Below are 27,423 nucleotides of genomic sequence, written 5' to 3'. Positions count from 1 at the left end.
CCTTGTCATAAACGAGGGCAGATCAACTGAATTATATAATAGGGTCGCTATCCCGGGCGTCCCTCCGACCACGAGGATTGTGCTATTTACTAAAATATTATTTTACTGACCTTCAACCTCCTACTTCGGCCACTACTGTTGACGAAATATGCGAATCTTGCAGTCTGTTATAAGTTTAGCATTTAAGTATTCCCTAGCTGAATAGGACACTCTGTACAAAGGTTTATATATATTATAATACTTAATCTTCACTTGATGCAACTCAGATATCTGTAGGTGCAACGGATCTATGTGACCTTATGGATCTTTCAGTCCTGATAAAAAATTCTAGAATATTATTTTAATCTCAGTTTGTGTATTAACGATCTTACCGATATTTTATTTTCAACGAGTTTTAGAATTATTTTTATTTATCTGAATCTGAGGAAATTCTGAGGGAACCTTCCTTCCATTAGCCAACAAATTTTGAAGAGAGAATAAGGTAATGTAATTTAATTAAATTCTTTTGAGTCGTCATTTTTGAAGTCTATAACGCCAGTTCGAAGAGAGCCATCGATTTGGAACGTGAATTCTTTCGACAAGAACCGAGAAATAATTCAGCATTTTCACTTGAATTTTGTTTATATTGACTTTTAACACCTTTCATTTATTTTTATTTATAAATATATATATATTAAACAACTTGTTAAAGTCCTCCTCCATCCTGCTAGACAAAGACATTCTGACTTCTTGAAGAAAAGGTGTGGAGCTTAATCCACCACGTTCCTTCAATGATGGATAAACAACGCAGAGTATGGGATGAAGATAATAATAATAATGATAACAATAATAAAAGCCAATGCGCCACCAACCTTGGAAACTAAAATGCTATTTCCTTTGTACCTGCAGTTACACTGGCTCCTTTCAACAGGAACATAATAATACCAAGTATTGCTATTTGGCGGTTTATATCTGATGTGTGGATGGTATATACCCTGACGGTTTTACACAAAGACTCACCACCAAGTTGAGTTAAATTGTATTAAGTAAATAGATTAATTAATTTTACGCAAGAATCTGTTTTCCAGATAACCTTTTGATATGAGTCTCATACCTATATAAATGTTTGCCATGAGCCCACGCTAATTACTATTGAGCCTCTGACTATTATTTTTTTTCAATTCATTGCTTGCTCCTTCTATATTATGTTGATTCAACTAAATCAACATAATATAGCTGAAAATCAGCGCTGGGCATAACACAGCACATAGCTGAGCTTGCAACCAATTGCGATACGGTCGTCAATGAAAAAGAGTGGTAAATTAGAAAAAATGTGTCCAGTATGAATAATTTGTATCTCATAAAAAATATGTATGTTTTTCTTAAGAGTTACTTTGTAATGTACGACCTATCTGAAGCAATAAATTTTTATTATTATTATTATTATTATTATCATCACAACAACCAATTGTAGTGCGCTTCTGTGCTAAAAACTTAAATTAGGTATTGTAGCCATACTCACAAAGCGATCGTCGCTGCTCACGCATACATATATTTATAATTATTATACCTTCAACTTACTTAGTGGATTGAATTACTTTAGCTAAGCACATATCTTTCGTGACTACTTTATTTATAAAATTAGTTGTAGCAATCCTATAACATGTTCCGTAGTACTAGAAATAAATAGATTTTGTCACTGAAAAAGTCTAGGAGTTAAGCATAGGATTAGTAACTTTACGTGCTCTCCAGGGCACGGGAATATAAACACTGGCAACTTCAACCTTAGACTGATACAGAAAATTACTTCACAAAAAAACAGATAACATTTTATTGTCCCGGGCAGGGATTTGTTCTCAGGAACTCGGGTTCTACCTTAGTTTCGCCACTAAGCCAATAAGGCAGACATAAAAGCTATATTCTTAGCAAAATATATTGCTACCATTATTGAAACTTTCATTGACAGATATCGAAACTGCCAGGATCGTTTATTTCAGTTACTTCCACAATATTGTCTTACGGCATCCTTCTTTGGGGTAAAGCGACTGATATTGAAGAGATTTTCATTCTTCAAAAAAGGGCCATACGGACTATTTATAATTTTGGAGCTAGAACTTCCCTCAGATATGTGAATAATATATATATAATAAACTTAATCAATCGTTTTTAGGGCTAGGTATACGCATTTAATAAATAAAAATCCGCAGTCTATACTTCAGTTGCCACAAAGCAGGCTTCAATTATTAGTTACACTTGTCACCGATCCTCCAATATTTGACGACTTATTAATGCCTTCCTCATAATGATACGTGTATCGAAATTTTATTCTTGACACCTAACGTTGTATTTCGACTAACTAGTTCTAGGCGTGAACAAAGTTTTATAACTACCCATATTGTCATAACATTTAAAAAGTAATTGAATTCAATTATATGTATGTTAATTAGAATTAAAAAAATTAAAAAAAAATTATTAATAATTATATAACCGAACTCAAGACATCGATGAAGCATTTTTGGAGGAAGATCGCTTTGGACGAAAAACTTTAGCTGTAAAACTTTAACTATATAAATAAGTATTATAAAAATATAATAAGGGAGTAGAAAGCGTCATGCAGTTTGCAATAGCAGCTTCGATTTGGTTTTACTCCCAAGGCCCACCAATTCATTAGTTTCACATAAAAGGCATGGCAGGTGTAGATCAGAATGAAGTTGTTGCGTTAGCATGTGGTTATAATTGTAAAATTCAGCATTAACTATCAATAATTAAGACACGTAGAAAAACCGAGATGGCATAATGCATGGAACACGTAAGTCTTAACCGAAGATTGGAGCTTCATATCCGGAAAAGTGTCATTGAGTTTTAGGTGCTTATAATTCACCTCAGTCTCAGTAGAGTAGGGTTACATTTATTTATTTAATATCGAACTTTATCGTTGCCGTGGAGTACCGGCTTAGAATAGTACTCCCCCAATCTCATCCCGTGGGTGTCGTAAGAGGCGACTGAGGGACGGGGAAAAGGGGGGATGGACAGCAGCGTCCCTCCCCCATAAACATCTTACCTCCCTACTGCGCTCGCCAACACGCCTGCCCAGCGCGGCGAGTATGGGCAAACCCCTCCCTTAATGGCAGATGCGCCCAAAAAAAGGCCCCCAGTTACCGGCAAGCCCGCTAGGCCCGACCAAGGTAGCGGTCGCGGTATCGGCAGGGCAGTGGGTGCTAAGAATCACCGGTTCACGGCAGGCTACCATATAAGACGACTTCAGATGGCAACGTACAATGGACGCTCGATGAGGCTGGACCATCACCTCGCCGAATTAGAAGTAGAGTTAAGTCATATAAACTGGCATATACTGGGGTTATCTGAAGTCCGAAGACAGGGGGAGGACACGATAACTCTAGAGTCCGGTAACTTACTCTACTTCCGCGAAGGTAATAACCTCTCCCAGGGTGGTGTCGGTTTTCTAGTCAAAAAGGATCTCATTAGCAGCATTGTGGAAATCAGTAGTGTATCGAACCAGGTAGCGTACCTTGTCCTAAAACTTTCCGACAGGTACTCCCTGAAGGTCGTACAGGTATATGCGCCAACTTCGACATACTCTGATGATGTGGTCGAAGCGATGTACGAGGACATCGCAAAGGCCCTCAACGACACCTCGAAGGCCCACTACAATGTTGTTATGGGAGACTTTAATGCTAAAAAGGGAGTACAAGATAGCGGTGAATCGAAAGTCGGACCTTAGGGTTTAGGTTGCAGAAATCACAGGGGGCAAATGCTGGTAAACTTTCTCGAAGCACAGGGGCTCTTTTTGATGAATTCTTTCTTTCAAAAGAAGCCTCAGAGGAGGTGGACCTGGCGAAGCCCCGATAACGTGACAAGAAACGAGATAGACTTTATCATTTCGAATAAAAGGCACATATTTAGAGATGTTTCAGTGATCAACAGGTTTAATACCGGAAGTGATCACCGCTTGGTTCGAGGCACTCTAAATATCGACTTCAAAGCCGAAAGATCGAGAATGATGAGGTCTACTCTCCGACCTACCGTGCTCCAAGCTGCTCAAGGCTCCGAAAAGTTCCAAATGGAACTTCAAAATCAATTCACCGCGTTGGAAACCGTAAGCAGCATTGATGAGAAAACCGACACGCTGGTCAAAATATTGCAAAACACATAATGCAAGTGTTTTCCGCCACAGAGAAGAGACAACGCACCAAAACTCTCTGCTGAGACACTCGAGCTCATGAGAAAATGACGAGAACTACCATCGTTTTTGTCAGATAAGGCCTTAAACCGAACAATAAAAACGCTGACGCGACGCGATCTCCGACGCTCCAATACCCGTGCCATCAAGGCTGCGATTGAGCAAAATCGGGGATCGAAAGTGTTCGCTCGCAAGTTTGGGAGGCCGAGTCTGACAAAACTTAAAACTGAAAATGGTGGGGTCGTTACCTCTAGGCCTGAGATTGTCGGAGAAGTAGAGAGGTTTTATGGGCTGTTCTCTTCAAGATTGGATAAACCCGTGGGAATCAGTATTGATGACCAGCGCGCCCCTCTTACGCGCCATTACCCCGAGGAGCTCCCGGTCGTTGACCAAGGCGAGATTAGGGCGGCTCTAGAACAGCTTAAAAACAACAAAGCTCCGGGAGATGACGGAATCACAACAGAGTCGCTTAAAGCAGGCGGGACTCTGGTCCTGAAAGAGCTAGCAAGCCGTATTCCGTCATCCAAAATGGCAAGACCCCGGAAACGTGGAGCGGGAGTGAGGTGGTACTGTTTTTCAAGAAAGGTGATAAAACCCTCTTAAAAAACTACAGATCAATCTTCCTCCTGAGTCACGTGTATAAGCTGTTCTCAAGAGTCGTCACGAACCGTCTCGCCAGACGATTTGACGAGTTCCAGCCCCCAGAGCAAGCTGGCTTTCGATCAGGCTACAACACCGTGGACCACATCCGTACTGTTCGGCAGATAGTGCAGAAGACCGAAGAGTACAATCAGCCGCTGTGTATGGCATTTGTGGACTACGAGAAAGCCTTCGACTCCATCGAAACCTGGGCAGTGGTCGACTCATTGCAGAGATGTCAACGATGTACAACGCCGCTACAATGACTGTCCACATCCAGGACTGTAAGACGAAGGCGATCCATCTGCGCAGAGGGGTGAGACAGGGGGATGTAATATCCACGAAACTGTTCACCAACGCGTTGGAAGACGTTTTCAAGACGCTGGATTGGACTGGGTATGGAGTCAATGTAAACGGCGAGTACATCTCATACCTTCGATTTGCCGACGATATCGTCATCATAGCAGAGTCGCTGGAACAACTCACCGAAATGCTGCGTAGCCTAGGCGAGTCTTCCCGGTGTGTCGGTCTCGGTATGAACTTGGACAAGACCAAGGTCATGTTCAATAGGCATGTCGTGCCGGGACCGATATACGTCGAGGGGAAACCTCTCGAAGTTGTTAGTGAATATACCTACCTAGGACAGATAATACAAGTCGGTAGGAATAACTTCGAGAAGGAAGCCGATCGAAGAATTCACTTGGGATGGGCAGCATTTGGTAACCTTCGTCAAGTCCTCAAGTCGTCTATACCGCAATGTTTGAAGACAAAAGTCTTCAACCAATGCGTCTTACCTGCCATGACATACGGTGCCGAAACGTGGACACTAACTGCGGGACTAGTCCACAAATTCAAAGTCGCTCGGCGTGCTATGGAGCGAGCTATGCTCGGAGTATCTTTGAAGGATAAGATCAGAAATGAGATTATCCGGAAAAGAACCGGAGTCACCGACATAGCTTGCAAAATTAGCAGGCTGAAGTGGCAGTGGGCTGGTCACGTATGTCGTAGGACCGATGGCCGTTGGAGCAGACGAGTCCTAGAGTGGAGACCGCGAATCGGCAAGCGCAGCGTAGGGCGCCCTCCAGCCAGGTGGACCGACGACCTTAAGAAGGTGGTGGGCACCAACTGGATGTGGAAGGCGGAGGACAGGGAGCTTTGGCGCACCTTGGGAGAGGCCTATGTTCAGCAGTGGACAACGATTGGCTGTTGATTGATTGAACTTTATCGTTAAGAAATCTGCATGTGTCGGATGATACATTGCTAAATGTTTATTTTCCAGCATTAAGCATTAAAGCAGCATTAAGATCCTTTGTTTCTCCTTACATACAGGGACATAAATAATCACATATATTTACTTTTAATTAAAGGATAGATTGTACCTACAGTAGGCTTTTAAAAGTTTTAATTTCCTTATCAAGAAATTATGATGATGTAAAACAATTGGATCTATGTGATCTTTAAATACAAAGCCTAGACTATTTATTATATTTTTAATTTCTTAATTCTAATATCACCGAGGAGTTCGCTGATCTTGATAAGAAATTATTGTTCTAAAATAAATGATCACAATGTTAATGTAAACACGGACGAACATGAATAAATATTAGTTAGTAGCAGTAACCTAAAGTTTTAGTTCTCCAACTCCAACTTGGTCACTTCGGTATGAATAACATGAAGTCGCAAGAAAACTTTCTTCATAATTCAGGTTAGGTTAAGATACAACTGAATAAATGGTATTGCTTGCTATCTTGTTAAAATATAAACTCCATTACCAATTGCTCGTACTTTTGCTTATTATTTTATTCAAAACTTCTACTCTCTTTATAAGTTTTTAGGACCGCTAGATTAAATATAATCGCAATATTATAGTTTATTTACCGTAATTAATGGAGTGAATGAGTATATGAGGTGTTTTTTTTTATTGAATAGTCGACCTATTGTCTGGGTAGGTACCACCCACTCATCAGATATTCTACCGGAAAGCAGCAGTACTTGTTACTTTTGACTATGTCTATGGGCGTTGGTGACCACTTACCATCAGGTGGCCCATATGCTCGTCCGCCTACCTATATTATAAAATAAAAATATATTCATTCTTCGAAAGATATCGACCGTTTTCATATTATAAGGAGCTGAGTGATCACATCATTTTTAAATTTTTAACGACATTAAAGTTTTCGCATAAAAATGTGATATACCCAAAATTCGGTCATTATTAAACTACATAAAATAAATTTAAAATGGGTTTGATCTTGTCCTCTTCTTATTTTATTTAAAATAATTGAAATTTATTTTATTACAGGAAGTTTTTAATCTAGATAATCCTTAAAACATAATAAGATCAATGATATTCTGTATTTTGTGAAAATGAAAATATTAACAGACACTGAAAACATACAAATGGAGAAACATTAAGTTTGAATTTTCATTTGAAAAAATGTTTATGTTTTATTTAAAATCTCTAGAATCGTCACACGGCTCTTTGTTACAAAAGATCTCGAAATATACATCAATTTATTTCGTATTTTGAAAAGTGGGTCGAGAAATTCATCCGTAGTTTTTATTTTTGTAGTATTTTTACCGCTACCAAAAAAGGTCTCCTTCACGCCTCGGTCTACGGATACGAATTTCCTGAGGGTGAATTTTGAGCTAAAATGAGGCTGAAATTTTACTTCATCGAAATGAAACGTCAAACTAACTGGTACTAAGTAATATCATGATGATCTAGAATTTTTATACTAACGATCTTCTATCGGTTGGTTAAAGGTACTAATGTGAATCGTGTGTAATTTTTTATTATTTTCGTGTCCTTGCATTTTTTGTGTTTTTATTTACAATATCTTATACGTTGCATTTTTAACCCTGAAGCAAAAAAAGATTAATAAATTTAATGTGGGAATGTGTGTTTCTATCTGTAATATCGTAGCTCCTAAACGGATGAACCAATTTTGAACAAATGATGATTTTTCATCGATTATCAATTACCCTACTATTAAACATTATGTGTTTTTATCTGAAGGGTTAGTGAGCCAGTCAATTACATGCACGTAAGGGCATGTTGGATCGAATCGTTGGCGCAGTGACGGTGAAATAGTAGACAAAGTATGAGATTTTACATTTTGCAATGCGTCTATGGGTCAAGACGATCACTCACTATGGTGGCCCATTTGCTCGTCTGCCTTCCATATTTACTGATAAACTGATAATTAATTAAAGTACTCTCTCTATTGTTTAAAAAAATACTTTTATCTTTTATAATCTCAAACTTATAAATCATACAAAATCATTTCAATCATTAATTAGCCAGCCAGATGACATATTAATAAATTCCCATAAACTGGCACCTAAAATAAAGAAGAGATAGATTAATTACTTTCGAAACTCCCTAATTTCATTAAAAAGCATGTAAAAATCCAATAAAGCAGTAACCCTTGGCCGTACAATGACGGCCATTAATTAGATTGACAGCCGAACCGTTGCGGGCAAAAAATATTAATTCCCGATATAGGAGCACACGTTCCGATGCCCTCCGCTTTAATTAAACGAATTAATCAAAATGCCCCTGTCCCCCGCTGAGCCCCTGCTCCGTTCAGATCCATTCCCTGCCCCCTATTCTAGCGTCAATCACGTGACGGGGCACTTTGCTTCCCGTACACAGAATTTTAATTAATACATCGAAGAGTACTACGAGTAATGTTTTTTTTTACGCTTACCGCCAATATGTATAAGGATACCAAATTACATTTTGTAAATTGGTATATATTAGTGAAATATGTCAAGTGTCCCTTTTGGGGGTTAACATGTTTTTCTTTTTGGAAAGTTAATTAATCTTTTAAGTAATTACTGCGAGCGTAAAATTGCGATTTTGTTAATTAAAATGGAACAACATTTATTAAATACCAATAATAAAATGTTTTAGAAATTCTGAGTAAAAATTCCGTAAATGAACATGTATTTTAAATATTATTTATATCGTTTGTGAAATGTTATTTTATATTATGATGAAGTTATTTCTATAGTATTATATATAAATTTATGTTTAATTGATTGTCTTGTATAAGGTACTATAGCAAAATGGTTGTGTTGAAATGCGTGAAAGTGTCTGGCATAGTAAGTAACATGTGACGATTAGGACGACTTATGTAATTTTAGTTTAAAAATAATAAATAAAGAGGCATCGCAAGGTGAAACTCAGGAAGAAGTCAAATATTAAATAAATTTATTAATATTAAATTTATTAATTTTAAATTAATTTTAAATTATTTATTTTTAACAGAATTGACATACGGGTCTGTTCAACTTATTTATTTATTTAAAAACTTTATTGACCAAATTATTATAGTTAGTACAAGAGACAGAAATAATTCCAAATAGTATTCTCTACATCATTCAATCGTCAGGCTAATTAGAAAGACATGAAGGCGCTACAAAGAAAATTACAGTAATAATCAAATAATACAAACATAAACGAAATATTTATGCTATAAAAATATAGAAATAAACAATACAATAATAAAAACTAGTAAATAAAAAATTAACAATTGAAAAACATCATTATTCAAGAAATACATGAAGGTACTTTCAATTTATACAAATAAATAAATAGTAGTTTTTATTTGAAACTTTTACAGTTGTTCCAACTTTGAAAGACAAATAAAACGTTCAATCATAAACAAAGTCGAGTGTAGTGTAGCAGTCTGTAAAATGTTATATATTTTTTAACTTTAAAACATTCAAAAAAGGAATATTCCTATGTTATACGGAGATTTAAAATAATTCATCACGTCGGTGCACTAGAGAGTGGCAGTGATGGATGTACCGAAACATTTATCAAAAACTGAACACTAGTGTACTCAATAGTGTCGCTTTGATGAAATATGCTCAAAGGAAATTAAACTCTTTGTTAAAAGGACATAAAGTTACTTATTCGAATTCAGTTTTAGCATTTTTGAATATTGTACAACTGAAATCGATTGAACGCGTGTTTGTTCAAACACTACAATTCTTTTATTGATCTTTTATTCACATTTTAGTATTTGTTAACCAACACGTTAAATATCACAACTGTAGAACCAACCAATAAAAACTAGTGCTAGACACTACACTAGCTCGTCCACTGTTCAAAACGTAAGACTACGTTTTAAGCAAAATAAAATAACAGTAACTCCGGTTTCCGTTTGAAGGGTGAATGAGCCAGTGTAGTTACAGGCACAAGGGACATAACATCTTAGTTCCCAAGTTTGGTGGCGCATTGGCGATATAAGCAATGGTTAACATTGCTTACAATGCCTATGGGCGTTGGTGACCACTTACCAATACTATAAAAAATATGTATCTGTAACTATTTTTGCTTTACAAATAATTAAAATCAAAACCAAAAAAGTTGTGGGCGTGATTCATTTTATAAAATATTGGTATATCGTTACACTTCTAAACATTTCACTATTGAAATGAGTCGTCTGCAAAGTGAGGAGTTAAACATGAATGCCTTGTTAACGTTTCATCCATCAAGCTAACCATCAGCAAGTTATCTTGAATTCTAGCAAGCGGAGTGATTTCACAGAATTTATTCATTCCATCATTCACTCCGCATTCAGCAGCATTGTGTAAATTGGCATGAATGGGACGAAACTGCTCTATCAACTATATATTAGTTCATGAATTTAATTTAGTTCGTTCAATGGTGATAGTTCAAATTAGTTAACGATGTGCAAAGGATAATACATTAATGGTTATATATAATTTTATATATAATAAAAGTACGCTCCACCCGCGGTTTTGCTCGCGTCAAATTCAATTCAATTCTGAATTGCTTAACGAGAATTTCCATAGCTTTCTCTTTAAATATCAAAAGATTTTCATACAAACTTTCAACCCCTTATCAACCAGTTACATTTAAAAAAACCTTACATAGTGTTAACTTACTATCTAAGAGGAACCCGTGTGTATAGGAATGTAACATATTTACATATAACTAGCTCCAGTATTTTCAGCTAAATATTGATATATCAATCAGTCAGTTATTCTTTTATATTTGTATATATAAATTAATATTAAAAAAAACAATAATCTTTTATAAACATAATACCGTGTCCACGCTCTTGACCATTAGAAAGTTACTTCGTCAGCAGCCAATCCAATAAAATATTAATTCTATATTATAAGAGAAAGCGGCTTCAGTAGTTTGAATTAAACAAACTAACAGACAAACTAGTTAAAAAAAGCTCGTAAAAAGTACTCAATAGAAGAAAAATTTTAATATATTTATGTAATGCCCATCTTTTTGTAATGCGTAAATAAAATAAAAAGTTTTTTTATTTTTTATGTTTCGAAATGTCGATTCAAAAAATAGTTGTTTTATATTAAACTTGATGACGTCATTGGTAATTTTATTTGATGCCAATATACAACCAAACGTAGAACAAAATTATTATATTTACTCACCTTCAAGCCGACACACTGCCCACTGGTGGTAGGGCTTTGTGCAAGCTCGTCTGGGTAGGTACCACCCACTCATCAGATATTCTACCGCAAAACAGCAATACTTGATATTGTTGTGTTCCGGTTTGAAGGGTGAGTGAGCCAGTGTAATTACAGGCACAAGGGACATAAAATCTTAGTTCCCAAGGTTGGTGGCGCATTGGCTATAAGCGATGGTTGACATTTCTTAGAATGCCAATGTCTAAGGGCGTTTGGTGACCACTTACCATCAGGTGGCCCATATGCTCGTCCACCTTCCTATTCTATAAAAAAAAAAAAAAGTCAGATTGTATTGATACAGAATATATGATTATATAAAGCGACTAAGGCTTATCTGCGACGGTATGTCGTATTTTTTAGAGAAAATAGTCGGGGATTAGCTTGATCTAATCAGAACTCGGGAAGGGTTTCACTATAATTATCTCTGTCATGGCGCTCCCAGATGGATTATGCGAAGGTCAGACATATTTAAAAGAAACTTATTTATAACATCAAAATCTGGTGTATTATATTCTCTCTGTGTAAATATGAACGTCATAGAAGTGCTGCAGCGCTATCTAGCAGCACGTTACAACAAAGGGGATCATAGAACTTCTCCTTAAACAATATAATTAATCTCTAATAGGTATACCAACATAAAATAAATCAATTATCAAGTAATCTTAAATAACATATCTATTATATGAGATAACTTAACTATTCTAAAATTCTACAGATAGAAAAGCAGATGTTATTTGTAAAAGTTAATGACAGCGAAAATAAGTTAAGTACCGAAAATAGTATAATTTTATTTTAATCTGAATTCAACTCGAGGCAATTTACTTAAGTAACTAATCGGAATTCTGACAGAATTTTCACCTGCGATAGTCAAGTACGTGTAGAAAGCTCCTTAAGAAAGCGGTTTAAAATGAATATACATAGCTTACGAGACCGTGCAGCCATAAGATAAGGTGGTACATGAAATTTAACTTATAATTTTAAATTTAAATCGACGAAACTTTATCCTAATATTGAAATCTCCTCTCGTATCATTAATATTATTAATAAAGTAAACGCGCGTAAAAGGATGATAGAAAACAAAAGAAGCCTGTGATAGCTATGAAGTGTATGCTCACAGTGCTATTGTCCACAGATTATTTAATAATATTACATTTAATTCAAAAATTCATTTATTTTTTGCAAAAACATGTTTTTTGGTTCCTTAACGTGACCAGAAACCCCGGATTTCGGTTGTTCTAGGAAAAATACTAATTTTTAAAGACCTATTATTGAAGAACTTGTAATTTGTGAATGTCCCACTGCTGGGCTAAGGTCTCCTCTCCCTTTTTGAGGAAAAGGTTTTTGAAGCTTACTCTACCACGCTGCTCCAATGCCGGTCGGTGGACATGTGGCTGAATTTCAGTGAAATTAGATACTTGCAGGTTTCCTCACTATGTTTTCTTTCACCGTCAAGCACGAGATGAATTATAATCACAATGTAAGCACATTAAAATTCAGTGGTGCTTGCTCGGGTTTGAACCCACAATCATCTTACCACTCGGCCATCTCAGCTTTAAATTTATTTTTTATAAAATAAAAAACTCAAAGTAAAATTTTTACATTATCTTTTGCATTATCTTAATCTGTCTTAATAGTCCAGAGGCCAGACCGTGTACAAAAGCGGCGCTGTACACCTCGTGTTCAAATACAGATCAACCAACAAAAGCGCCGCTGTGTTTTTACGTACTTAAATTGATTGTTCTTTATGTACTTAAAATATACTTAAATTGTTGAAACAGTTTTCTTTTTAGTAAACATATTGTGAGAAAACGCGCCATCATTATCTCTGAGAACACTTTAAGGGCGCTGTATCACAATAACGTGTGGTAAAAAAAACTTTTATATTTTCTGTATAATAGCAGAGTAAATCTTCCATCTCTCTCACCTGTTTAAATAAGACTAGACTTATAAAAAAATATTTCCCATTTAATAATTACGTAAAAATTGCCTCATTGGAATTATTTTTTGCAATTAAATAGTAAAAACTGGATCATTGATATCTTTAACATTATTTTACCTTAAAAACCCTACGAATTGTAACTCGTAACGCTTAGTATGCTACAAGTATTATAGTTACAAGCGCTACGCTATCTCAAGCGGTAAAGCTCGCTCGCAAAGCTATGTTGTTCGGATGTGTCCTATCTTAATGGCCGTAAATTATTGGTTTTAATCTCGTCCCATCCCTTTGTCCAGCATTAACCCGTACGGTTTAGATATAAGTCAAAATATTTGTTTCATGCTAAACGCCTTCAATAGACACACTAAATCTCTAATCATAAATGAAATAAATCTGAACTGTTATATAATTTTAAAAAGCCCTATAATTTAAATGTATATAGTTATTAGAAAGAAGTTATTGAAAGATGATGTATAATATTATTATTTAAACAACAATTAATTTAATTGCACGTGTAAGTAATTTGATAAAGCCATATTAGGGTGTTGAAGAAGCTTATGTTAGATCCAGCAGAGTCACCGCAGAACGTGTCAAACGACATTGACGTCTGCTCTGCTAAAGGATCATTATTTCGAGTGTGGAATAAACGAGCTATGCTCATGGAACAGCTCATCGATTCGTGAAATTACATTTTGTTAAGGTTTCGTGGATTTGGCCTAACGACAACTGTAAGATTATGAATTATTTGAACTAATTAATTTCAACAAGTAGACATCAATTAAAATTAAGAAAATAGTGTTATTTTTTAAGGAAAATAAAAATTTCGTACACCAACAACGTGTTACTAACTAAGGGGTCCATTACAATATATTTATATTCACTGCCTTTGACTTTTAACAAACACTGCAATGAAAAGTAAAATAAATTATTTTAAGATTTAAAAGGTAAATGGTAGATTGCTACGCCTCACCTTGATATTTCTTGCGTATGTCGTACCAACTCATGTGTGTTAGTAAGTACGACATACGTGGGCTGCGTTGAGAGGTCGGCTCGTCTTTTATTATATTTTTTATATATACATTTTTGATGTGCACATATTTACAAAAAAAACATAAAAATATACGCCCTTAATAAATGTAAAAGTACCGCGGTTAGACAGTGGATTCTGTGCGAGGCCGTCTGGGTAGGCACCACACACTCATCACAGTCATATTCTACTGCCAAGCTGCAATAGTTTTGTTATTATGTTTCAGCTTGAACAGTGAGTGAGCCAGTATAACTACAGGTGATGTCCCTATAGGTGACGCATTGACGATATAAGCGATGTTTAATATTTCTAACGCATTAGCATATTTCATAGCAAAATTCAATGGTGCTTACTTGTGCTTGAATTTGAATACTTAGGATAATATTAACGCACAATTTACCATCTTAACTCTACGTTTTTTGTGCGATATTTTTTTTTTTGGTAAACAGAAAACAATAATTTAAAAACTAGACATCAAATGTGTTTAGTTTTTCACAAAATTTTACTTCACGTATTACTTGTCCCTGTATGTATGTTTATATATATATAATATGTACAATATAACATATTTTATATGTTCTTGCATCTTTACTATTGAGTTTAGATTTTAAGATACATACATTTTATACAATTGAAGTTCGACGAAGAAGTCTTACTTGAAATTCCTTTGTATTATTCATGCTTGATTGGGTCGAGTCGATTGTGAAACTATAACTATAATACTTATATTATATATATAATACTTTTTATTCAATTTATATTTATCATCAACTATCCTTTTGCTTAAAATTAAAATGGAATATAATTAAATAGCACTTAAACATCCACGGTATTCTATTAGCTTTCTATTCAACCGTTTTCAGGCGTGTTTTTGCGGGTTATCTTTCTATGAGACCTCTTCAACCGTTCTGAATTGGCAAGCCTTTCACTGTGCTTTCACTCTATCTTTAATCCCTATGACTTTGTACGCGATACGTTTATTTAGAATTTAAGTTACGAAGAGCACTTTACGAAGTTGAGCACACAGTTTAGTCTCTTTGAACAACGTGAATGTTTAAGTATATCTTGATTTTCTTGTTTAAAATCCTTTTTATTTTATTTTATAAGCCTTTATTATATTATTGCCTGTATAATTAAATTGGATTTTAGAGTAATTATTTTTACCAGTCTGTGCGTGCGTGCACCTGTTGTGTTTCTCTGTGTGTGTGGGTGTGTACAAATCCAAACACCTCGTAATATGTGTATACTGCATATATTTGTTTTTCTATTTGTGTAGTTATAACTGATTGTAATGGAATTTAAGTCGTAGTTTTACATTCAAAATTTATACAAAATGCGAAATTCAACTTGCACTCGTTGTCTCGTTGGAGTTTCGCTTCCAGAGTGCTGAGCCAATTAAGTCGTGTGTCCAAATTGTCGCTACGTACATACTCTTGACACGAAATGATTATTCAAAAATTAGATGAAATTGAAGTATGCATTTTTTTAAGTTTACCTTAAAAATAAACATTTTTTTTAAAGAACAGGAAGGCGGACGAGCATATGGGCTACCTGATGGTAAGTGGTCACCAACTGGAAATGTCAACCATCGCTTACATAACCAAGGTTGATGGCGCACCTAGGGAACTAAGATTTTATCTCCCTTGTGCCTGTACTTACACTGGCTTACTCATCCTTAAAACTATAACACAACAATATCAAGTACTGCTGTTTTGAGGTAGAATATCTGATGATTGGGTGGTACCTACCCAGACGAGCTTACACAAAGCCTTACCACCAGTACTTTACTTCTGTTACGCTTTCACGACTAAACTAATAAACTGATTTTGTTAAAATTTGGTATTAAGCATGCTTAGAAGAATAAGGCTATTTGTTACAAGTAGTACGCACATTTTTTTCTTATAATATTTTATTCCTAATAACTCTTCCCTCCTCACACGTGGGCGAAGTCGCGGACAGAAATTACTTTGTTATAAAAATATTACAATAATCATACTAATATTGTAAAGAGATAAAGTTTGTTATATTTTTCATATTATACATATGTTTATATGATCTTTATTTTTGTAAATATATCCACGAACCCACAGTGGAGTACCGTGAGGGAATAGTCAAATAAACTTACGCCTTATCATGAGATGTTTGCGCAGCAGTGGAACATTTACAGACCGTTACAGTTTCTATTGTTGGCTCTCTGATTGTACTAAAAATGTAGGCATATAAGAAAAATTTATTACTTAACTTAGATTGATGAATAAAAAAACTAGCCTACAATGAGTGAGTTACAATAAAACATATAACATTTAAAATATTTCCAAAAAAAAAAAACATATATTATGTGCCAATTTTAATTGTAATCGTTCAAGTATCAAAACCCTTCTAAATAAATAAACCATTAGCTGAAATAACTTGATATCAATTATATTCACAAGTGAGGCAGGTATTGGAAGTTATATGCTGAAAGTGTTGCTCCACTAATAAATGCGTTGAAGTAATTAGAGCGAAAAACCTCAGAGTCAGTCGGAAACCCGCAGTGTCACGGTCGCGTGTGACCTCATACCGCATTGCGATTCGCATATTTCACCTCTCCTGGCAAATTTTTCAACATTAAAATATTTTACGAATTATAATTTTTATTTGATTCCTTAGTTTAATATAATGTATGGAATCGGATATTTTATCTGTGGACAGGCGTTTGCAAGTTTTGAAAGAATCCTTTACGAACATATTTTATTTCTCTTCACATGTATCCGTGATAAGTGCTCAACTCATTAAGTTCTACTGTTAACTGATTTAACCAATTCTAAGTGGTAATTTATGTGTTGGCAAATTATAAAATATATATATTTGAGATAGTTCATGGTATGTTTTCACAAACAAAATCGAAATAATCTTTATTTCGATGACGGGCCGGTTAGCTTGGTTGGTAGATACTTTCACGCCGAAGGATGTGGAATCGATTCCCACCCAGGACAGACATTTGTGTGCATGAACATGTCTGTTTGTCCCGAGTCTGCGTTTAATTATCTATATCAGTATGTATTTACAAAAGAAAACTAATATATGTAGTATATCATTTGTCTGGTTTCCATAGTACAAGCTCTGTTTATTTTGTGTGAATAATGTCCCAGGATATTATTTGTAAAAGCACTTATTAGATATTATATTTTATATATATCCTATTTTTTACAGTCAATGGGTGGTGGTGGCCAGTTACCAAAAGGCGGCAAATCTGCCAAGCAATTTTATAAAAATATATATATTGACGAACTATGTTTTGGGCAATAACTGTGTTCAAATATAATTATGCACGTTCTTCTAAATATTATGTTCCTTGTAGGAACAAAGTTATATTCAAAATATTCTCTTTGAAAACGAACGGAATGCTTAATATAAAATAAGAATATTGGAACAAAAATTTAACATTTACGAGTTTGTAAATATCGTTAAATTTTGAATGAAAACTATTGTGAGGATTTTATTGGTATATTTTTAATTAATATTTAAATCCAATGATTCGAGAATTTTGTATAATAAGGAGGCGGACGGCTCTATTTATTAAGGCTATCTGATGATAAGTGGTCGCTATCGAAAAACTTAACAACTTAGATGTTATGTCCTTTGTTCGTGTAGTTACACTGGTTCACTCACCATGCAAACTGGAAAACATGTTTGTCAGTAGTATTTTTTTATTTAAATAGACTTTTACAAGTACTTTTGAATTTTCCAGCATTACTGCCGGCTCGACATTCAGAATCTACCGAGAACAATCAGCAAGAAATGAAGTGGTTACACGTTTTAAATATTCTTACACGAGAGCCAGCAATCATTCGTTTCTTGCATTTTTTCATATTAATAAAAAGTATATTAATATTAATAATAGCAAATATATTTGTTTAGTGGCAATTCAAGTATAGGCAACTCCTTGGTATTTTACCGAAAAGAACGGAGGCAACAATTTAATTTTATATTTATGTAATTGAATTGAGCAATTACAGTCTTGAGAAGTCAGACGAGCTCAGACAGAAGTACGCAGTGTTAGCGTCAATGTTGCGTGTTGCCTCTTACCGCATTGCGATTCCCACTATAACTCATTCCTGTTGGCAAATAGCTTGCATTCGTCACGAATCACGAAACATCAGCTAATAAAAACCATTATTGCTATCGGAAGTAAAAAACATCATTGACGTAACTATGACGTTGCTTAGTAATAACACATCTGTTATCGAAATCTCACATAGATGGCTATATTTGATTAATATTCGGTTTCAGTTTGTTTGACGTATGTAAATCTATACCTAAATTTACTAAATTATTTGATAAAATGTGATATTGTTCATCATCAAAGCCATCGCCTAATAACGACTACTGTTTCGATAAACCTATTTAAGTTAGTATGCTGCTCTTTAGTTTAAATAACAAATTAGATTACTAAATAATCTTATATTTACATACATAGAAATATTCGTAAAACAAGATCAATCTCTAAATAAGTTTTAAACATTTAAAAAATAGAACTTTTCGAAAATAAAACGTGTCAATCTTGTATTTATAAGAATATTATTTCATGTTAATAAGGTTGAACACACGATAACATTATTAGCACGAAAGTATACCATTATTGAGCAATTACTTCTATTATATATGTGTGTGAAAACATTGCAATTAATATTATATTTAAAGTATAACCATAATTAAAAAAATATATTGATTGCAAAAGAGTAATATTAATACTGCCAAAGATATTTTTAACTTCCAACAAATCCATTGAAATATTCTACAATATGCACGTACTATCTTTTTAAAATTTAAGTAAATTAAATAAAGAAGCATGTCTTCCTGCAGAAGTGCTCATTTATCATGGGAACACATTTAATTTCCAAGGGTTTTCCACCTACTCATCACCGTGTCGTTTATCACAGAGCGCTTCACAGCCATTGTCTTGAGAATCTCTGTGACCTACTTCCTTACACTTGTGTTTTGTAGTTTTTTGTGCAATATCTACCTTCGTAGCGTGAAGTGAACGTTATTCGTTCAGTATAAGGTCCATTTCAGTACAAATTTTTATGTAATACTTGAATATTAAATAATTTTAAGCTTACTCTTTATTAAGTCTTGACATAATGTTGATTTTTTTAAGGCGGACGAGCATATGGGCCACCTGATGGTTAGTGGTCACCAACGCCCATAGACATTAGCATTTTAAGAAATGTTAACCATCGCCTGCATCACCAATGCTCCACCAACCTTGGGAACAAAGATGTTATGTCCCTTGTGCCTATAATTACCCTGACTCACTCAACCTTTAAACCGGAACACAACAATACTAATTACTGCTGTTTTGCGGTAGAATATCTGATGAGTGGGTGGTACCTACCCAGGCGAGATTGCACAAGTGAATCTGACGAAGTCGGTTTGTCGATGATTATGCTTAGCCAAGTGAAGTTTTTGTCAATTTTATTGCTTTCCATCAAATGAGATTTCAATAGAGTCATAAAATATTAGAAATTTCTGCTTTAAAATTGAAAATTTAATTTATGGTTTTCTTTTATTATAAGTGACGTGTCTATATCGATGCTATTTTGTCTTTAAGTGATAAAAACCGTCAATGACCAAACCTGTGTTAAATATTTTATGAAAATTTATAACTTCAACTTTTTTTAAACATAATAATCTGGATTTTTTGAATAAAATGCTGCTGATTTTACGAGTGTCTAAATGTGCTAGACTAATGACTGGTCATATTCGGCCAACTTTTAGCGGATGTGAGTGAGAAAATAAACTTGCCACTTTTTAAAGAGTAAATATGGCCGTATAATTTGTGAAATAGTATATTAGGTATATGTTATAAAATAGTACATTTTTTGTTGTTAGTGTACAAAGAACTGAATAATATAATATGTTTATATTTTATTTTGCTGATTGGTTATAATTGCAAATAAAACAGCATAGACTATGACTAAGAAACAACTTCGTACATCGTCAAATGGGACAAGATGTTATCTTTTATTACACTAACTCATCCTACAAACTAGAAGCCATCCACCGGTAAAAATATAAATATCAAAACCTAAATATAATAAAATAACCCCTGTCAATACACGAAATGTTTTCGTGATTGTCTATTTATCTGCGTGTATTCACACGGTAACCATAGACTTAATTATTATTATGATAAATTTAGTCTTCGTGTTATTTCAAACGAAAAAGGTTTTATTTCAAAAGGAAAAATTCGCCGAAAATAGAATTTTACCTCGTACACCTTTCTTAAATTGTTGCTATTCATCTTACTAAACAACCATAGGGTATTTAAGTTGAAATTACGTTTCACTCAAAGCTCATTTTACATCGCTTGATACCAACGCCTTCAAAGGAGTTGTTACAAATAAGATTTAATATATGTATTAAGTATATGATTTAAGCATGTAAAACTTATCATGTAGATAAATAATTATATTAAATATTCCAGTGCTGGGTAGCCCAACAAGCTCCTCTTAAGAAGATATCTATTTTACTACGCTGTACCAATACGGGATAGTTGAACCAGTGGCAAATATTTTTTTACGGCGGTAAAAAAATATTTGGCAAATTGTATTTAAAAAAAATTATCCACATGAACGCAATAATCGCTTAATAAAATGGACTACCTAATGCAAATATTTTTTTCAAATAGAACTAATAGATTCTTAGATTAGCTTGTTCAAACAGAACAAAAAATTCTTCAACTTTACGACACAGATAGCATTACTACCAATACCAATCATAACAAATAGACAAGACAGAACATCATTATCGCAAAATGAACTCTGATGTACTGACACGGAGGGAAAATAACAAATCGGTTTTGCGCCATTCACGTCCCCACACCCTCGTATTATCTGTAACCTATAAAAATATATCTAAATTTGCATATCACATGTCCCATTTCCGTTTCTCGCGCAAAAAAAATCTTTAACATACATGCCTGAGTTAATTTTACATTTGAGTAAAGAAACAGCTACTTTATAATGAAGTGTTAAAGCTCATTATTGTTTGATCCTTTGTTTTAGAACTGAAATGGCTGTCTGTTCACCCAATGTAGCCTTTCTCTTATATTAAACATCATATCGAGAGTGGAGCTGCTACAAAAGCGAATTCGATAGTTGTAATCCGCAAAAACTCTGACATATTGGATATGGTATCGTATTATGTTTGGATCCATAGAAATATTTTGTTGAATAATATTTTTATATTCGATTGAAAATTCCCAAGCTAGAGAAAAATAGCTTCAGAGTTTTTATCCATTGAGGGTCCTTACAAATATAGATAAAGCTATATAATATCAAATCGATCGAACACCATTATTCGAAATTTACTATTAATTTAGTAATAACTATTTCGAATGAGGTTATGTAGTGTATATATGCTATGTAACATAAGTAATCAGTAATTTGCGAATTAAAAAAAACTATAACAATAATTTAAATAAGACATTATGATCAGCTAGGATGATCTTTCTAATTTCGTATGCGGTGGACATTATCAACGGAGATTAGCCAATACTACGAACGAGATTACACCCAAATCGAACTATGAATGAGTAAGGGAATAACATAATAGAATTTGCAATCCAATCTTATTTATCATAGTAAGGAATTAATTACCAGACTGGGCAAAACAGGAGTGGGTTTGCCCAGTCCGGTATTACGAAGAAAGCTTGGATCATAATCCGCAACACCGTTCCAAGCAGGACAGTTGATATACATGGCAGGATATATTTTACTATATTTGTAAATTTCCTTCACAACTGAGCACGAGATAAATTATGAATACAAATCGAGCAAGTGGAAACTTGTATGTAAATGCCAAGTGTTCTATAAATAAGGCTATCTCGTCTTAAGTATTTGTTCTCGTCAGGCGTCTCGTAATTATAACGGAAATGAATTTATATTGATGTTTCAAAAATAAGCCGAGATGGCCCAGTGGTTCGAACGCGTGAATCTTAACCGATGAACGTGGGTTCGAACCCGGGCAAGCACCTCTGAATTTTCATGTGCTTAATTTCTGTTTATAAGTCATCTCGTGCTTTTCGGTGAAGGAAAACATCGTGAGGAAACCTGCATGTGTCTAATTTCATCGAAATTCTGCCACATGTGTATTCCACCAACCCGCATTGGAGCAGCGTGGTGGAATAAGCTCCAAACCTTCTCCTCAAATAGGGAGAGGAGGCCTTAGCCCAGCAGTGGGACATTTACAGGCTGTTACTATACTTTCAAAAATAAACAGTTCTATGTAATGATGATTGATAGACTGTAATGAATATTTTTATAACAACTTAAGTTTATAAATAATTATATAATAATAATTTATTTATAATTAATTTATATAATAATGCATAAATAATAAAATGGCAAATGTTATTAGTCCCGGATTTTCATTTAATATTATATTTTATTGGATGGCTGGATGTGGTGAACCACGTTAATGAAAGATTGCTCCTACCTGGACAAGCTCCTGAGTGTCCTGTACGCGTCGTGTTTGTGACTTGTGTAGGCACCAAACCGCATTGGAGCAGCATGGAGGCGTTATTTCACCACACTGATTTTTAGTTTTACTAGTTTTGGTAGTGTATATGTATATATATATCATGTAATTTATATATAGAGGTAACTAATGAATTATCCTAAAAGAACAAGAGACCATTTATAATTTTCGGATATAATTATACACTATACTCGTAGTTTTTTTTAGTTATTTTAGAAAGATATTTGTGGCTGTGCTAAAAGACCAGTTGATAGTAAGTCACACTGAAGGAAGTAAAAACCATTCCTTACACCGTGTATTACATGTAGCTATAATCACAATATGCCATTATGACTCAGTGATTAGAAGACGAGAATCTTAACCGATGATTCCCAGTCCAAATCCGGGCAAGAACCACCGAACTATATCTTTAATTCATTACATACTCAGAAGTGAAAGAAAACATCATGAAAAAAAACTGCCATGTGTATCCACCAGGAGCAGCGTATTGAAAGTGAGCTCAAATCTTCCCCAAAAAGTAGGAGGCCGTAGCTCAGTAGTGGAACATTTATAAGATTTTTTTTTAAATTTTTAATTACACTGGCTCATTTACTTTGTAGTTTTTACATTATGTGGTTGAATAGTGGCTGGTTGGGTCAACACAAAGCCTTACCATTGGCCAATGGTAGTAACTTGCATGATGATGTAACAACCTTCAGGTAATTATATTGTTTCAACTCACAAAAGTTCTGTATTGGATTTAATCCAACCTATACAGAAAAAAACGTTCTTACTATTTATTTATATATTTTCATATAAAATAAAACACAGCTTACGAATCTAAATACACATACTTCAACGTTCTTTATTTGTAAATATAATAAAAAATCTTATAAAACTAAAAAGTAATAAATACAGCTAAAAATGTTGCACTCGAGAGAAACCACATTTTATGCGCGTTTTATTAGATTTACTCGGAACTAAATAATGTAGAAATTGTTAATTATAATAACTTGCATAATTAGCTCTTAAGTACTTATAAAACTCTATTATAACCACAATAGCACTTGTGTTGTAGTTGTACTTTGTAACTTTTACAATAGAGAAGTTAATTACATTTATGTTTAATCTTGTATCGATTTTATAATATACATGTCGCCGTGGACACCAACATTATTTACTTTTAACCATTTTTTAAAAGTGAATAAACAGATTGTGTGTAAACTCAATTCGCACACACTTTTGATAGATATTAGTAATTATAGTATAAATAATAAAACAAGCTTAATTTTCAAAATGGTTTCAGAGTTGGTAACAATACAAAGTAGAAAAAATCCTTTCTTTGGCATTGGATGCAATAATACTAAGAAAGTATATATATATATATATATATATATATATATATATATATATATATATATATATATATATATATATACACATACCTATACCTAGGTATGTGTGTTTGAAATGTATAAGTTGTCTACGCATTATATGATATGAAATAGTTGGTTGATTAAAATTTAAGACAATAATAATATTTCCTGTGTTGTACTTGTCAAAGTGCGATTTTCTCTGCATTCGGGTTCCAGTCTTTAAACTTATTTTGTTATTTAGTTTTTTTTATGATATCAACATATAAGTGATAAATAAAATGTAAAGCTATGATAGTATGCAATACATTTACATCTCGCAAAATGGTCTCATCCTAATTTAACTGATGTTAAGCGACTAAAGTAAAAAGTACAAACACCTGTGATCTACCAATTTGAATACTTTTGTCATTAATAGGAATGTAGAATAAAATAAGAAAAGTTATACGTTCTTCATAACATATATAGATTTTCAATTTATAATATTAACAAATTACAAATATTAATTTCTTGGAAATACGAGTACCAAAAATGAAGAACCAATACAGTTAATAATAATAATATGAAATGATATATTTTTGGTCGCATTACAATAGTAAAAGCCTTTCACCTGATTGGGCTTCTGAGGATGTGAGTTCTTCGTATATAATTCTGGTTCCCGATTCGAATCATACTGTTTGGCATTTCAAAGGACCCTCATGATCATATATATTGAATTTATAAATCCGAACACAGTAATAGCGAGTTACTAGGTCTTAGTATGATATCTTGTATGTTTAAATATATATCTATAAGAATAAATTATTTATTTTAATATGTTTATAGTTGTATATATTATATAACATTAAAGCATTAAAAATAAACATATGACTTTTATTTTAAACAAAAGAATCATATACTACAATGTACGTACCTAAACGTCAGTGTAGTCAGCGGTCGATATGATTTGTGACTGCCAGGATCAGACATCGGCGTGCCCCAGAAATCATTTTCAAATATCCTCAGTACTGGATTCGCGCCCGTCACGTCACCGTTCGTCACGATAGCGGGTATGTCATCGTGTACGAATTCACCGTTCAAGCTATTCGAATACGTCAAGGCACCCACTGACGCTACAAGTGCGTATATTGCCCACTCATTTTCACACAAACTACACCACGATTTCGAACTCGATTCACGAACAGGTAACGGCCGACGTCGCATATTGGCACTTATAACATTTTTGAATTATCACAAGAAAACTTTAACGTGAAATAATTTACAAAAACAGCGATTTAAAATTCGACTTATCATATCAATTTCGTGCTACGGCAAAACTTCCTTTGGTCAGTGGCAGAAGTTATTGGTATGTGTATGTATACACAGAATGTTTGCGGGGGGTACGTTTATCAAGTATGATGGATCACCGGCACATAAATCAATATTGGGTCAGTCCAGGACCGCTGATGTCATATTCATGAGTAACCCGGTGCTAAACGATGCTCCGGACGAAGATGGTCGACCCTTTTCTGTATTTCGTTTTTTATTATTACTTCACTTCGGCGTAGTAATTTTTTATTTTTATTTTTATTAAGGTTCTCGTTCTGAATCTGAAACAAGAAGAAACAAGCTTTGGTTAACTTTTACTTTTTACTGGTTGAAGCTTTGTGCTTTGTGTTTACCGCTCATCAATTATACGGCCATAAAGGGCGAGCGAGCCAATGTAAAAAGCATGCAGATGTAACGATGTTATAAGATAGTCATTACATTCATAAGAATACAAAATATTTATTCTTCTTTTTTTAACTACATGAAAAGTGATAATTGAAAAGTATCCAAAAGATGATAAAAGAAAAAGGGATTGACATTTTAAAAGGATGGTGAACGATAACTCAAAGTTGGATGTAATAAGAATTAATCTGTAAAGTATTAAATTAATATTTCTTAGGCATTTTATTAGAAAAAAGTGAAAAAAAATAATAATATCATGAATTGAATGTTAAATGATTTTATTGCCTTATTAAAATATAAATTTAAACCCACTAGTTACTCTGCTAGTTTTCGCCGGCGGCTTTGTATTAGCGACAGGTGGCCTATATCCTTGGGGCTTAAGCTTGATTCATACCAAATTTTATATAATAAGGCAGGCATATTTGAGTAAAACCATTTACTTAAAGTATAAATTAGTATTTTTATGTTTAATATTAGTTTTGAATTTGAGCCTGACATATTTGATTGATTAATAATAGTGTCTTTTTTAATCGAATTAGTATTCGTTTATAATTATACTTTGAATTTTATAAAAACTACTTCATTAACGACACACTTTAAATTTTTTTTTTATAGAATATCCAGGCGGACGAGCATATGGACGACCTGATGGTAAGTGGTCACCAAACGCCCTTAGACATTGGCATTGTAAGAAATGTCAACAATCGCTTACATAGCCAATGCGCCACCAACCTTGGGAACTAAGATTTTATGTCCCTTGTGCCTGTAATTACACTGGCTCACTCTTGGCCCTTCCAACCAGAACACAACAATATCAAGTAATGCTGTTTTGCGGTAGAATATCTGACGAGTGGTTGGTACCTACCCACACGAGCTTGCACAAAGCCCCACCACCGGCATCAAAAAATAAAACAAACACTTAAAAAATACTAGATGTATAAAAATTATCGATAAAAACATAAAAATTCCATTTTTGAAATAACGTTAAATTGATAGTGCGAATCGGCCTTAACATAAGCTCCTGAAACTACAGCATTTGAAATGCTAATGTTATGTTTCCCAATTCACTTCTGCACTATGAATTAAGACGACGTAATTTCATTACATCAGTATATGCTAAATGAATTCATAGCAGAATCGCATTATAACTACGTTTATACAACGTTAATGACGATGATAATTTTGTTATGCAATCAAATATATTAAATTATTATTTTATCATTATATTATTATTATTATTATATTGGGTTTTTTTGTCAGAAAATTCTCAGTAGCATTCCGGAGTCTGAAAGTTGGAAGGGTGTACACTCCCGTGCCTCGGAAAGCACGTAAAGCCGTTGATCCTGCGCCTGAACTCTTTCCGATCGTGTCGAATTGCCGTCCCATCGGGTTATGAGAGTGAGGGATGAGAGAGTGCACCTATTTTTGCGCACACACTTGTGCGCTGTAATATCTCCTGCGCAGTTGGCTTTGGAGGACATTATTATTATTACTATTAATAGACTTCGCTATATTGTATTTCTCCAATGTCTATTATGAGTTGATCAAACGTCAAATAAACTAATTTGGTCGTAAT

The 27,423-nt window shown here is 34.0% G+C and overlaps 1 protein-coding gene across 1 annotated transcript in view; it reads right to left on the bottom strand.

Moving 5' to 3' along the window:
- The window catches only part of LOC126781621 (protein O-mannosyl-transferase TMTC1-like), a 113,655-nt gene extending 87,990 nt beyond the window's left edge, over window positions 1-25,665 (bottom strand). The window contains exon 1 of the mRNA XM_050506551.1: window positions 25,051-25,665. Coding sequence (XP_050362508.1) covers window positions 25,051-25,340 — 290 coding nt within the window. The 5' untranslated portion in view covers window positions 25,341-25,665. The remainder of the gene's footprint in view (window positions 1-25,050) is intronic.
- Between the last annotated feature and the right edge of the window lie 1,758 nt (window positions 25,666-27,423).

The sequence above is a fragment of the Nymphalis io genome, chromosome 4 (assembly GCF_905147045.1).
Source record: "Nymphalis io chromosome 4, ilAglIoxx1.1, whole genome shotgun sequence".
Lineage (NCBI taxonomy): Eukaryota > Metazoa > Arthropoda > Insecta > Lepidoptera > Nymphalidae > Nymphalis > Nymphalis io.
Note: the sequence above shows the minus strand (reverse complement) of the source record. Positions and strands in the feature narration are given on the sequence as shown.